Source organism: Leuciscus leuciscus, assembly GCF_965113295.1.
Source record: "Leuciscus leuciscus genome assembly, chromosome: 1".
In the NCBI taxonomy this organism is placed as follows: Eukaryota; Metazoa; Chordata; class Actinopteri; order Cypriniformes; family Leuciscidae; genus Leuciscus; species Leuciscus leuciscus.
In genome coordinates, this window is record NC_138725.1 from 36,162,431 (window position 1) to 36,177,430 (window position 15,000).

Here is a 15,000-nt window from a genome sequence, read left to right on the forward strand (position 1 = left end):
GGCGTCTCTAAGCCAATAAAGAGTTCAGAAGAGATCGTCGCTACACAAACAGAGAGGGGAAGAAAGCAAGCGTCATTCATACCTTTGATCCTCTTTCATTAAAGATAATCTCCACGTCTAAGATCTTCCCAAATTGCTGCAGAAAAGGAGAGCGAGAGAAAGAGAGAGCGAGGGAGGGAGAGAAAAGCAAGATGAAGAAGGGAATAAGAGAGAGATAAATCAATTAGGAGCCTCTGTGTCCATGAGAAAGTGGGGCTTGAATCCTGGGATGAAATAATAACATCACACATTCGTGAAACTGGAAATTACATAACAAACAGGACATGTTAGACGCTTTCCACTGCGGGCTTCATAAAACAACTTTCAAGAGTTTAGATTGTGAAAAACTTTTGCAATTCTGTTGCTATAATCTCATTCTACAGCATTATTAAGTGCCTGCAGAGGTCTCTGGCGTGAGGTTTATAATGTGAGGTCTCTGGCACTGGACTCAAATTAAAACCAAAACCCTAAAAAAAAAAACACTAGTATTACTTTAAGTAAATGTTAATCAAAATGAATTTAAATTTTATATATATATATATATATATATATATATATATAAAACATTTTAAATATTTTTAATTAAGGCAACATCTTTTAACTTGAACTAAAATATAAATAATAAATAAATAAACAAAATCTAATTTCATTATATAATAAATAAAAATATAAAATAATGAAATAAAATTTATTAAAATTATATAGACATTTCAACAAAACTGAAAGCAATTAAAATGACAAAAACACAACAAAATTATGAATACTTTAAAATTAAAATTAAAACAAAGTTAAAGTTTTTATTTTTTTACTTTTAATATAATTGTCTCTGGAGTGAGGTCTCTGGCGTGAGGTCTATCGGGAGAGGTTTTTCAGTATAATTCTGTTGTGTGAGGTTTCTAATGTGTTTTATCTGGAGTCTCTGGTGTGAGGTCTCTGGCGTGAGGTCTATCAGGGAGTCTCTGGAGTGAGGTCTCTGGCATGAGGTCTATCAGGAGAGGTTTTTCAGTATAATTCTGTTGTGTGAGGTTTCTAATGTGTTTTATCTGGAGTCTCTGGTGTGAGGTCTCTGGCGTGAGGTCTATCAGGGAGTCTCTGGAGTGAGGTCTCTGGCATGAGGTCTATCAGGAGAGGTTTTTCAGTATAAGTCTGTTGTGTGAGGTTTCTAATGTGTTTTCTCTGGAGTCTCTGGAGTGAGGTCTCTGGCGTGAGGTCTATCAGGAGAGGTTTTTCAGTATAAGTCTGTTGTGTGAGGTTTCTAATGTGTTTTCTCTGGAGTCTCTGGAGTGAGGTCTCTGGCGTGAGGTCTATCGGGAGAGGTTTTTCAGTATAATTCTGTTGTGTGAGGTTTCTAATGTGTTTTATCTGGAGTCTCTGGTGTGAGGTCTCTGGCGTGAGGTCTATCAGGGAGTCTCTGGAGTGAGGTCTCTGGCATGAGGTCTATCAGGAGAGGTTTTTCAGTATAATTCTGTTGTGTGAGGTTTCTAATGTGTTTTATCTGGAGTCTCTGGTGTGAGGTCTCTGGCGTGAGGTCTATCAGGGAGTCTCTGGAGTGAGGTCTCTGGCATGAGGTCTATCAGGAGAGGTTTTTCAGTATAAGTCTGTTGTGTGAGGTTTCTAATGTGTTTTCTCTGGAGTCTCTGGAGTGAGGTCTCTGGCGTGAGGTCTATCAGGAGAGGTTTTTCAGTATAAGTCTGTTGTGTGAGGTTTCTAATGTGTTTTCTCTGGAGTCTCTGGAGTGAGGTCTCTGGCGTGAGGTCTATCAGGAGAGGTTTTTCAGTATAAGTCTGTTGTGTGAGGTTTCTAATGTGTTTTCTCTGGAGTCTCTGGAGTGAGGTCTCTGGCGTGAGGTCTATCAGGGAGTCTCTGGAGTGAGGTCTCTGGCATGAGGTCTATCAGGAGAGGTTTTTCAGTATAAGTCTGTTGTGTGAGGTTTCTAATGTGTTTTCTCTGGAGTCTCTGGAGTGAGGTCTCTGGCGTGAGGTCTATCAGGGAGTCTCTGGAGTGAGGTCTCTGGCATGAGGTCTATCAGGAGAGGTTTTTCAGTATAAGTCTGTTGTGTGAGGTTTCTAATGTGTTTTCTCTGGAGTCTCTGGAGTGAGGTCTCTGGCGTGAGGTCTATCAGGGAGTCTCTGGTGTGAGGTCTCTGGCGTGAGGTCTATCAGGAGAGGTTTTTCAGTATAAGTCTGTTGTGTGAGGTTTCTAATGTGTTTTCTCTGGAGTCTCTGGAGTGAGGTCTCAGCAGAGGCCTGAGAATGTCTCATAGAGAGAAAAACAAGCAAAACAGGTCATTTATGCCCACATTTTTTGTAATATTATAAAGATAAACAGAACTATGTGTGTGTACAGTGTTTTTTCTCTTTCACTATTGACAAGCTCCCTTTCTTCTCGGTCTTCCTCTCTCTCTCTCTCGTTTTTGTTGTGTGCCATCGCTCCCAAGGGGGGAAACGTTCAGCAATCTTCGATTTAGCTTCCGTGCTGTTTGGATCGTTAGAAAACGGAGGGATGAGGGACGAGCGCAAACCCCTCTAATGAGCACGGCTTTTAATTGATGCCTGTGATGGTCGTATTATTTCATTAAAAGTAATTACCCTGTCAAGCATGCTGCATCGCCATCATTTGGCCACTGCGGTAGAAAATAAAACCTCTGTGAGCGTCGTTCTGTGTGGAGAGAGACGATGCTGGAAGTGCTAATAGGATCAAGAGCAGGCACTGATCTCTACAGAGACTGACTACAAAAAAAGGATGAATGGACAGGGTTACAGGGTCAGCGTTAGTCAGATTACATGCTTATGTTAATTAGCCGTTTGTCTGAGATTCAGACTCTGAGGAGAGGTCGGGGAAAAGTCGCTAGACATGAGATGCAAAGATTCGGGAAGCCTTCATCTTCATTAACAGCTCTGCCCTTAGGAAAGAAAAATCACACATGAAATCTCAATTGTTTCTCCTTGACAGAGTGAATTGAAACGTTTGCGAAAGATTCCTGCTTCTCAGATGTTTCTCCTGAAAAAAAAAAGACCCCAGTAATCTCACATTTGTCTCCGCTAGAGTTTTCAGAAGAGAACAATGTCAACAATGTCTCAAACTGTTCTCAGATTTGCAAAGATACCAAAGTCTGCAATCAAAGGTCAGAGATCTCAATAGGAACTCAAACGGTTCTCATCAAATTCTCTAAAGATCAAATAATCTGGCTGCTAATATATATTTTCTTTTTTTAGGAGAATAATACGAGATGATACTGAGACATAACAGTGAACTTCTTTACTTGAGCAATCAAATGTCCCCTGATCACTGATCTCTCAGCATAAGATCCAGAAGTACTCAAACTGGACAGTAAAATCCCGAATGAGGACTCTTTAATGCCTCAATTGTTTCTCCAAAATATTAATGAGATTAAATGGAGACTTTTGAAGAAGTCTTCTGTATCTTGTTTTCTTCTCTTGAGAAAAAGACCCCAGTGATCTTACATTTCTCCACTTGAGTTTCAGAAGACATTTCAATAGTCTTAACTGTGGTCAGATCTGCCAAGATACGTCTGCAATCAAAAGTCAGAGATCTCAAGAGGAACTCAGACATTTCTGATAAAATTCTCTCAAGATCAAATAATCTGGCTGCTATCAACTCTTTCTTTCTCCAAACAGATTTTAGAAGAACAATCTGAGATGATACAGAGACAGTGAACTTCTTTAAGCCTCCAGAGCAATACAATTTCCTATGATCTCCAGAAACACTCAAACTGGACAGGGAAATTACAAATGGCTCTTTAAAGTCTCAATTGTTTCTCCCAGATTTCAATGAGATTAAATGGGGACTGAAGTCTCTAGCTTCTCAGATGTTTCTCCTGAGAAAAAAGACTCCAGTAATCTCAAGCAGAAGAAGAGTTTCAAAGTAGATATCAACAATGTCTCAAACTGGGCTCAGACACCAAAGCCTTTTAGGAGAAACATCTTAGACGAAGCTAATCCTATGTGCAATAACATTTAAGGAGTACTCTGATGACTCTGCGCTCATCGTCTTTCTGTTTGTGCTACAGCTGCAATGGCTTAATATTATTGCTCATCCAATCAGCATCTGTGTGAAACTGTAGGCTGAAATCTATCAATTTATTCAAATGAATGCACATTCTGCGGAGGGCTCAATCAGAGACACACACAAACACATTAACTCCCCAGCGTGGGCTCCGAGTTGTATGGTGGGGTTTTCCCTGGCTAGCGTGCCGCAGATGCTAATTGTTTTAACCAGGCCTAATGGACCAGTGATAGAGATTAATGAGTTTGGTAGGAAAGTTGCGTACAGTAAGGGAAGTGATCTTTTCTACTGAGCATGCTCAGATATCCCCTGTGGTGGCACTTTCTCTGTGCAAAAGGGACTGTGCAAAAATCCGCAATGAAGAATTGGCTCCTTTTCAATGAATTAGTGTAAATTTGTGCCACACCCCACAGGAAGTTGAATTGGAATAACAGGAAGAGAAATTGACTAAATTACAATAGACTATATGCACAATGGGTTCTGTATCCAGGGTGCTTTCAAACTGGCAGTTTAGTTCGAAACAGAGCACGGTTTGCATGAAAAATTGGTAATGTGAAAGCTGTCTTACGGACCTAGGTGCGTCCGGGGGGTACCAAATCCGAGACTACCTTTAGGAGGTGGTCTGAGTTTGGTTGCACTGGAACTGTGGTGCGATTTACATGAATGTGAAAGCAACTTGGACTAGGGTGCGAGCTTGTTCAGGAAGTAAAGTAACCTGTGAATGCGTTTTAGCCGATGACAATGTCATTAGTTCAACAAAAGAGTGAGTCTGCTGTGTAATCACGCATTGTGAGTGCAATCAGATCGCCAAATGAATGGCTCGTGGTCAGCGTTCTCCTCAAAAGAGTCCATTTGCAAGCAGAAGAAAGCCGCCTTAATGCAACACACATACAGTAGTTGTTAGTGTCCTTCACTCTGCTGCATATATATACATGGTTTCCCGCAGCACTTTGGAACTAAGGCGGCCACCTAAGCAACACACGCCTGCCGCCTTAACTACGTCGTAAAAAAAAATTAAAAAAAATGTTACATCGCTTTTAAAAAGTTGGTGCTTAAATTAGCGTCAATTCATCCTTCACAGGGAGTTTGATTGACATGCGATCTGAGTCTGACCAATCAAAATCCACCATTTTTGTTCGACAAAGCAGTCAGGAGAGTTAGATTAACGTCGGTGGATTTGACCTTGGCTTTAACTGAGGCAATCTGTCACGACCGTTTAAAGAGCCACAAAACAGTAGGCCTATTTATTGTTTAATTTTCTTTGACTGCCCAAATTTGAAAGTTGAGACTTTGTTTCATATTAAATATTACCTGCTCGGTCCTGTCTGTCTGTCAACGCGTTGTCAGTGTCCTCTATTTTTCACTGCTTGAGAACATGGGTTGAATCCGAAAGTTTAAAAAAAAACTAATTAAAAATCTAAATATGACTAAAACTAAATAAATGTTTTAAATAACACTCCAGGTCTCCGCATTTCAAGCCCGAAAGAGAACTCGATACTGACGCGCGTCTTTTCTGTGGGTCGTGTGTGTGTGTGTGTGTGTCTGTGTAATAGGCAGGACTACAGCGCGGTCTGTCTTTTGGCGCTTGAATGGTTTAAAAGCATTCACATTAATAAGAGCGTGATCATACAACGCTATAGTCAACGTGGTGACAGAAAAAAACTGATACTGCGTAATTAATTTAAACGCTTTAAATTATTTTATTTTTTTTGTTTTTTTGCGGTGCCACAGTGGGCAAGTGATGAAACCGGTGTTGCGACTTAACACCGTGTAACACAGGTAACACCGACTATCGTAGCAAGCCTACCGCAAGCCTTCTAATCTCACCTTCTTATACTGTCTATGGATCTTACTTTTCATGCTTTTCATATAATCAACATAGATGAAAAAATAAATAAAAATAATTAAAAAATAAATATGAAACTAAATCGTTTTCTTTAATGACTGGGCTACAACACATATGCCTATAGGAGAAATTTTATGTTGGAGCGGAATACCATAGCAAGTGCTTGTAAGCACTTCGACTTGGCGCAGTAATATCTTCACTCGTGAAAAATCCTCTCACCGGCCCCCGCTCCCTCTAGTGAAAATATTACTGCGCCAAGTCGAAGTGCTTACAAGCACTTGCTATGGTATTCCGCCATACAATATAGTTATCCATTTTACACGCTTAGAAAAGCGCAACGTTTTGTTTTGTGTCACAGTCCTAGGTCGAGTTACACTACGCGAGTAACTGTATTTAAATAGGGAAAACGTGGAGGTGTTTGGTAGCTTCTCTGCTTGGCCCATATTGAATGAACTGGGCTAAGCTAAGTGCTAACAAAGTTTCGCCACAAGACAGAGGGATTTAGTGCACGCACTGAGACGAGAGAGGTATGTATCAACTCGTCTTAGTTAAGGGAATAACATAGTTTAATATGAAAAAACGGTGGAGTATCCCTTTAAGATGCGCACAAATGCACCAGGGTTCGATAAAATCAAATGTGTGTGAAACAAGACCAACACTGCGGACCAACATGAATCTCTTTCAGGCCTTCTTGCACTCGAGCGGATAAATTCACACAAAATTATGTCAAAAAATAGTGAGCGTCTTAGTAAACATAATTGGTTATGTCTTAAGTGAATGTAAACGCTGAGAAAGTAAACGCTTGTGTACAGTATCAGTATATTGGATCCGTGCATTCACTCTTAAAGTGACAGCAGCCTAATATCCCTGCTGATGTCTGTGTTTTAATGTTGATCAAATAACAAAGGACAAAGAAAAAAAAGCATTCACTGCTCTTGACTGAATAACTTTTGTAACTTTAATAAGGACTAATTAACAAGGATGTTTAATTAATACAGTAAAAACTATGCAGTATTTTACATTTGCTTTATTACATTTCTGTACCTGAAAATTTTATATTTTCACTGGTATCTAACATTTTGGTATCATTACAGCCTGTTTTTGCTGTGTTCAGCTGTGTGCTGTTGTTTCATGGCCGGTAAAAAAATAGTTATGGCCGATACATTTTCTTAAGTCACTGGCCATTGGCAGGTGTAGCAAAAAGTTAGTTTTAGGCCCTGGCACCTGGAACAAACACACTCGGATTGGGAGAGTGGCAAACATACCAAGTGTTAAAACCCCTTTAGACTCAGTGGAAATATCATTTCAGTCCAGTGCATGAACTGATCAAATGTAAACCTTAAATGCAATGCAAGTCACTTTGGAAAAAGGTATCTGCCAAACACATAAATGTGTACATATTAAGATATAATTAGTTGTGATCGACAGTTTTATAAGAAATATGACAGAAACCGTTTGCTACAATCACAGTGTGCTATGAAAGAATACTATAATAGAAGCTTGATTAGCACTGAGATTTTAGCGGAAATATGTAGGCAGTAAGCCGTGCAATGCATACTGCAGGGTTGCCAGGTCTGCGCAACAAAATAAGCGCAATAGCCAGTCAAAAGGAGTCAAAAAATAGCCCAATGTGATTTTCTCCGTCGAGCAGACGAATTCTCCACTGAATTTGTATGTCTGGGGGTGTTTTGGGGGTTTTGAAGCGCTGAAATCATTTGTACGGGGGTGGAAATCAGCCCGAGGATTTTAAAAAAAACCCAGCGGCTACAGCTTAAAAGTACCCTGAAACCACTGACTTGGCAACACTGACTGGGAAATGAAGCGTTCTTCCTCTCTGGTTCACAAAAGGTAATTTATTAAATATGGTGAAATATATAAACTAAATATTTGTATCAAAAACATCAAACTTAGAAAATATTACTTAAAATTATTAAAAAAGTATTAAAATATTTGTAAACTTTAAAATGAACCAAATCAAGTTTATCTGGATAACGTTTGCTAAAGATTAAAATGACTTTCTTTGAATTTCAATTCATTCGGAAATGTATGCATCCTGTTTGCAAACTCAATTCACATTCAGGAACTGAATTGGAATTTACGAGGCATTCTCAATTCAATTCTGAAAGTCCAGAGTACAATATTTATAAACTTTATTAAGCCATTGTCAAGTTTATTTTGATCAAATTCACTTGTCTAGTAAAAAAAAAAAAAAGAGACAATTTCACGTCATTTGAAGATAACAGCAATGCTGCATCTTGTTTGCAACCTCAATTCATATGCAAGAATTAAATTGTAATTTAACATGCCTTCTCAATTCAACCCTGAATGTCCAGAGTAAAACCATTCTCCCTCAGATGCTGGATTAGATGGCTTTTCCAATTATGCACAAAACCCCCAGCCAAAAAAGCTCATGCTGTATTCTGCAAAGCACAGCAGTATTGAAGGCGGTTTGGGCACGGACTGCGTCTTTTGAAGTGCTCTGATTGGTGGGGTTTTCTGTAATGCGAGTGGACTCCATGCCGATGAAGACTTGTTCACTGCTCAGATTTAAGCAGATCTTTAATTCCGTCTCTTAAAAGAGCAGAGCCGCAGGTGGAATGCTAACGTAGTGTCTGCGCAGCGGGAAAAGCTGGAGATGAAGGTAAAGGCCCCCTGTGAGAGCGATTCCCAGCAGCCCTTGAGGCCCACAGGCAGAGGGGAAGAAGAAACAGCCCGTAAGCCAACACAAAGCCGGGGGTTTTACTTCCAGGAACGCTCTCTCCCACCTCACATTTCCATATGGACATCCTCAGTAATAAACCACTCGGCTCCGGATAATGAGCCCCGTACTTCTGCACTCATTAGCGACTCCCAGGCTCCAGCGCTTTAGCCTGCGACGCTAACCTGACGCCCCACTCATTTAGCTTCGACTCTCCGTTAGCCAAGCAGCTAATTAGCAGCACTGCTTTCTCTTGGCAAAGGAAAGCTTCGGCCCTGCTCACCACAGGCTAAATCTCCATTAGCCACGAGGCTAATCAACGCCGCCAAGCTTTGTTAGCATGGCGGCGAGTCATTAGCGAGGCTCACTTCATTGTCCGCGGCGGGCAGATGGTGCTTATTATCTCAACTTGTTAGAACCTTGAAGAAAATGTGCTTTTCATTTCTCCCATAGTGTATGATTGCAGAAAAAATATATATGTTTTTAATCAAACATTGATGGATCAACACATTTTGTGGGAAAATAAATCATAAAAGTGGTTTGTTTTGTTCAAAAATCTTATAAATATATGAGATGGGGATTACTTTTGCTAAAAAGGTGAGTGAGTTTATGCTTAAAACAAGGGATATATATATATCAGTGGGGTCAGAAAATAAACTTAATTCAAAGGGAAAACAAGATCATTTTTCCAGTAGATATATATTTTTTCTTGTTTTAGGCATAAAGTCACTTAATTTTGATGATTGTTGACGTTTATTTTTCTGAAAAGTGTATCAGAATAAAGTGAGTTTGCCAATGGGGTCAAAAAAAAATGAATGTATAAAAAGAGAAAACTAAATTATTTTTCTCAACCCTTTGACAGATATTTTCTTTTCTTGTTTTAAGCATAAACTCACTTTAATTCTGACAAAAATTTAGCAAAACAAGACTTAATATCTTGAGTAATTTGCCTTCCCAAGTTAATGTTTTCCATTACAAATAAAAAATTCTTAAATCAAGATATAAAACAATAATACTTGGTCAGAAAACCTTTTTCTTTTTGCAGTGTATCGTTAGCAACATTATGAAAGTGAATAGCACATAGCAGGCACAACAATGCCTGTTTAAACATCTGTTGGGTACAATATGCGTCACATGACCAACCATCATCGTTTCATCATCATTGTTTACCTTAGTTTTCACAGTCAGCGTGAAAATGCTAAGAGTGTGTCTTCAAAAAACTCATTTCACAGGACAAATGAAAGGTTCAGAGACTTTCCTGATGCCAGCTAGGTTAATAGTGATTAAACAAACGTCCCTAGTCATCCATATTGTCTGTGGCATCCATACGGAGTCTCCTGACCACCTATACACAACGACCGCAAGCTAATTACTGAGCGGATTTGGCGCACACAAACCTGGCAGCCTCTGAGAACAATAATCCAGCTATCACAGAGCATGCTGGGGGAAACAGACCATGTTGTATGTAATTTATCCGGCTACACGGCGGTCTGTGCTGTAATTAACATCATCTTTTCCACAGAGCCACTGGCCGACACCGGCCCAAACAAATGAGCGCTGTTTAAAGCAGCTTTTCTGGCCAGCCCGCTGCTGACGGGTCATTAGGATGATTGAGATGATTTTTAGCAAATAAGAAGGAATCGGCGCACACAGTGTCTGTGCATTTAGTAAGCCTGTAATCATCTGATTCGCCCCGCAGGTCAGAACGGTCGATGTAATTCGGATATTCAGAGAGTGGGAACGTTTCTTTCAACGTTTCTTTTCCATTACAAACATCTACACTTTCTTAAAATAAGATGCATGTACTCAGGGCTGGACTGGGCAAAAAATCGGCCCGGGCATTTTGGCCCAGACTGGCCCACTATATGATCATAAACACCACCCATCTTTGCACGCCCTTAAATATATGCATCTCCTATTCCTTAAAACCACTAATGCCATGTAATGAGTGAGTATAGGAAAGAGTGAGAGTTAACAGATGAAATAAGTAAAAATTTGACATTTATTAATACAGTTGAACTATCCTCTACAGTGATGAATCCTAAAACAAGCTATAAGCTGCATTGGCATAGCAATACCAGTGTTTCTTACAGGATTTTTTGGTAAAACTGTGGTGGGTGGACCTCAGTCCTTCTAGGGGGGTTTGGGGGCAGACTATTTTGACAGATACACACTGACACTGCTGCACGCTCGCTCACTCGTTTAAAGTTGTGATTGGGCCAGCCCAGTGTCAATCAAGAAAATAACCAATGGGCCGCTGATCTACGTGTTTCATGGGCTGGTCTGTCAGAAAAAAAAAAACTAACACCAATTTTTTTTGACCAATGCATTACACCGGCACAAACCCAGCGCCACCAATTAAGCAAAACAAAACAAAACGAATGGGCCGCCGATGTACACATTTTATGGGCCGTACATTTTTTTTAAAAAGAAATAATAAAAATGATGTATGAGTATGAGATGTATCGGCCCAAAAAGCACGTCGGCCCACCGGGAATGTGCCCGGTATGCCCGATGGCCAGTCCAGCCCTGCATGTACTTAAGATTCTACGCTGAAAAGTCAACGCTATCTCGCGTCCAATTCGTACGATATGTCTGAACTCCAGAGATTCATACGAATTGGCCAACTCGTAAAATATGTACTGTAAGATTTAGCAAAAAACTTACGAATTTGTACGAGTGAGGTCGTATGAATTTGTACGAATTAGCCAGTTTGTAAAATACGTGCAAATTGCTGTGAGATAGGGTTGGAAAAGTGTATCAGAATGAAGTGAGTACATGCTTAAAACAAGAAAATAAATCTGCCAATGATGTTTTTCTCAGTTTTTCTTTTTTTTTTTCTTGTTTTAAGCATAAACTCGCTTCATTCTGCCATAAATTTAGCAAAACCAGACTTAATATCTTAAGTCATTCTCAAGTAAATGCATTTTGATTTAAGAATGTTTAGATATTGGTAACGGAAAACAAGACAAAAATACTAATATTTCAGCTTCTCTTGATTATTAAAGCATAATCGTCTGCGATATTTGCAATATATCCAAAAAAATTATCTCATCTAGACTGTTTGTGAATAAATGTATGGGTGTTTTATTTTATTTATTAAACTGGTGAAACTGGATTAAATTATGCTAAAAAATGCTACATTAAATTAAACAAAAACATTTTTGAAGTAGAAAAAAAATGGAAAAAGTCCTTTAATATCAAATTAAACCTTAAAAAGTTATGAACAGTCTTAAAAAAGAGGAAAAAAAAATGCCTTACGGGGATTCTGTACTCTTTCAGAAGATGCGTAATAGCGCCCCCTAGTTGTTTATTTATAACAGTGGAAACATGGATTATTGGAAAATTCCATCAATGGCAGGGAAAGAGTTAAAGTAAATAGTGTCCGTTTTGATGTTGACTTTAACCATTAAAGGAGAACTCCGGTGAATTTTTAAGTTAATCTTGATCGTTTTACCTTTGTGAGTACTGTCTATAGAAAAAAAAAACGAACCGGATCGGTGCTTGCAACGCGGAGCTGTTACAGTTAATGCCCAGAGCTCCCATTCAGCTAAAACTGCAGTTTTGGGGGCATCAACCTAAAGAGTGTCTTTGTGCCTCTTAACAGACACAAAATGCAATTCAAATATCTGTCCAACATGAACAGGGCCCTTACATGACAACAAGATGCGTTTAGCAACTTAGCCATTGTTTAAACTCACCTAAATAGTGTTTTAGACGGCTAGCTGTAGTCTCGCGCTGAAGTCCCGTGGGAACTCAGTTGTAGCCGGAAAAACTGCGCGTGATTTTTTTTTCCCCAAACCACTTCAGCGGAAATCCCGCCCTGCTGCTGATTCTAAGGTTTTCATTGGTCATGTCAATCGTCACTGTAACCTAAACCAATTAAATCAGCTGCAGGGCGGGATTTCCGCTGAAGTGGTTTGGGGGGGAAAATCGCGCACATAGTGCAGGTGGGAGGAGCGTCGTGTTCCGGCTACTACTGAGATCCCACGGGACTTCAGCGCGAGACTACATCTAGCCGTCTAAAACACTATTTAGGTGAGTTTAAACAATGGCTAAGTTGCTAAACGCATCTTGTTGTCATGTAAGGGCCCTGTTCATGTTGGACAGATATTTGAATTGCATTTTGTGTCTGTTAAGAGGCACAAAGACACTCTTTAGGTTGATGCCCCCAAAACTGCCGTTTTAGCTGAATGGGAGCTCTGGGCATTAACTGTAACAGCTCCGCGTTGCAAGCACCGATCCGGTTCGTTTTTTTTTCTATAGAAAGTACTCACAAAGGTAAAACGATCAAGATTAACTTAAAAATTCACCGGAGTTCTCCTTTAAGGGTATGTTTGCACGACACCGTTTTCAACTAAAAACGTAAAACTTTTGAATGCGTTTTGGCCATTCGTTTACACGACAACAGCGTTCTGGGTGCCGGAAAACGCAAACATTGAGAACGGGTTTCAAAGTGCAAGTTTTTGAAAATGGTCTACAAAAAAAAGAACGTGAATCTCTGAAGACGGTGACGTCATGCACATACGTATTACGTGATCAGTCTATAGTGTTTCATCGCCATCTAATGCGAATACAGCGTTTTTAGTCGTTTTTGCGGATCCTTGTGAATGGGGATCGTTTTGACAATGGTGTCGTCTGTACACGAAAAACGAAAAGGAAAAACATCTCCATTTTAAGCATATCGTTGTCGTGTAAACGCACCCTCAGTGACCAATAACAATAACCGATAACAATAAAGACATCAACGTAGAATATCACAATAATACAGTGTAATTTGTCGTCTATCCCTTTAAATGCTTGAACTCTTTAAAGTCATGTGATTTTCCGATTGTCTGGCAATGTTTTTATCACTGATCAGCTAAAAAAATAAATAAAATCACTATGAAAGTGATTCTAACAATATCATTCCTCTGTGTTGTTATTGTTTGCTGGGCTGTGAACTCTACGATTCTTTTACATTTAGAATGATTTTTCTAATCGTTATTGTTACAGATATCGTCCTTGATGTGAACAGGCCGTAATGCTAGTGATTCAGTGCACTTCTCTCACAGACAAACCGGGAATCTCCAGACGATGAAACCAGGAAAGAGGTTGCTGGCAGAAACACGTGCATCGGTGCATCGACTCACCCCGAACATTTGCCGTAAATCTGGGTCCCGGAAGCGGAAGGGGATGTTGGAGACGTGTAACCGCTTGGGCTGCTGCTTTTCCGTGGAGTCTGAATGTTGCACCTGCTGGGAAACTTCTGTTTGCGTCACGTCTTCCGTCTGTCCGAGGAAAACAAAGACAAAAGAGCCGTCCGTTCATTAGTGCACATAGCCACAGGTTAGACTCAGTGAAGAAACAAACAAACAAATGAAGGATAGTAAGTTAGCCTACTTATCCGCGGCTATCATTTTTCACTCAAGCGGCACGCGGATAAGCAGACGTTGAGTTATGGGGGCCTACCTGAGGTCATGCATCTACGATACGATTATTAATCTCCACCTGTTACTGTCTGAGGAGCCTAAACACAAGATATACTGACAAATATCTGGTACACACACTCACACTCAGGCCATTGGCTTGTTGTTTCCATCATTATGTTGATGATCCGCCACAAATGAAACTTCAGACGCGTGTGACAGATGTTTTCTCTCTCCGCTAGCTCATTCGAGCAGAACGACACACGCACACACACACGCGCACTCATTTTCATGTGCTCCCTTACAGCACCATGTCATCAGAATGTCATCATTGAGGTAAAAAATGTTCAGATTCATTCAAACAGGCACACATACGCACACGCACACACACACGCACACACACACACACACACACAACAGCAACAACATCAACAAATCTCCCCAGAGCATCATGGGCTTCATCAAAACATCAACACAGAGCACCAACATTATTGCATCAGCTCATAACGGAGACACACACACACACACACACACACACACACACACACACACACACACACACACACACACACACACACACACACACACACACACACACACACACACACGCAGTCAGTCTGAAAAGTAATTTGGTGAATCTGACAAAAACATAAAAGTATCCTGTATGATACATTGCTAGATATATTGCAAGTGCAATTGCATACACTCTTAAAAATAAAGGTTCTTTATTTGGCATTGATTTTTCCATGAAGAACCTTAAACGTCAATGGAGTCTTTCCATTCCAAAAAACGATCTTTAAAGTGGAAAACCTTCTTCAGATATCTTTTTAAAAGTTCCTCGCGCTAAGAAAAAATTGTTAGGCTATTTTAAGAACTCTTCACTGAAAATGATTATGGAAAGATTCCAAAAATGGTTCTTCTGTGACATCACTGTGAAAACCCCCTTCTGGAACCGTCTTTTGTAGGGGTGTATGTTGCTTTAA

The 15,000-nt window shown here is 39.9% G+C and overlaps 1 protein-coding gene across 4 annotated transcripts in view; it reads right to left on the reverse strand.

The window, feature by feature from the left end:
* The window catches only part of rbfox3b (RNA binding fox-1 homolog 3b), a 207,159-nt gene that overhangs the window by 53,554 nt on the left and 138,605 nt on the right, over positions 1-15,000 (reverse strand). For all 4 annotated transcript variants that reach the window (XM_082164859.1, XM_082164857.1, XM_082164858.1 and 1 more), the window contains 2 exons: positions 13,742-13,879; positions 83-136 (listed from right to left, as the gene is read on the reverse strand). In XM_082164859.1, coding sequence (XP_082020985.1) covers positions 83-136; positions 13,742-13,879 — 192 coding nt within the window. The remainder of the gene's footprint in view (positions 1-82; positions 137-13,741; positions 13,880-15,000) is intronic.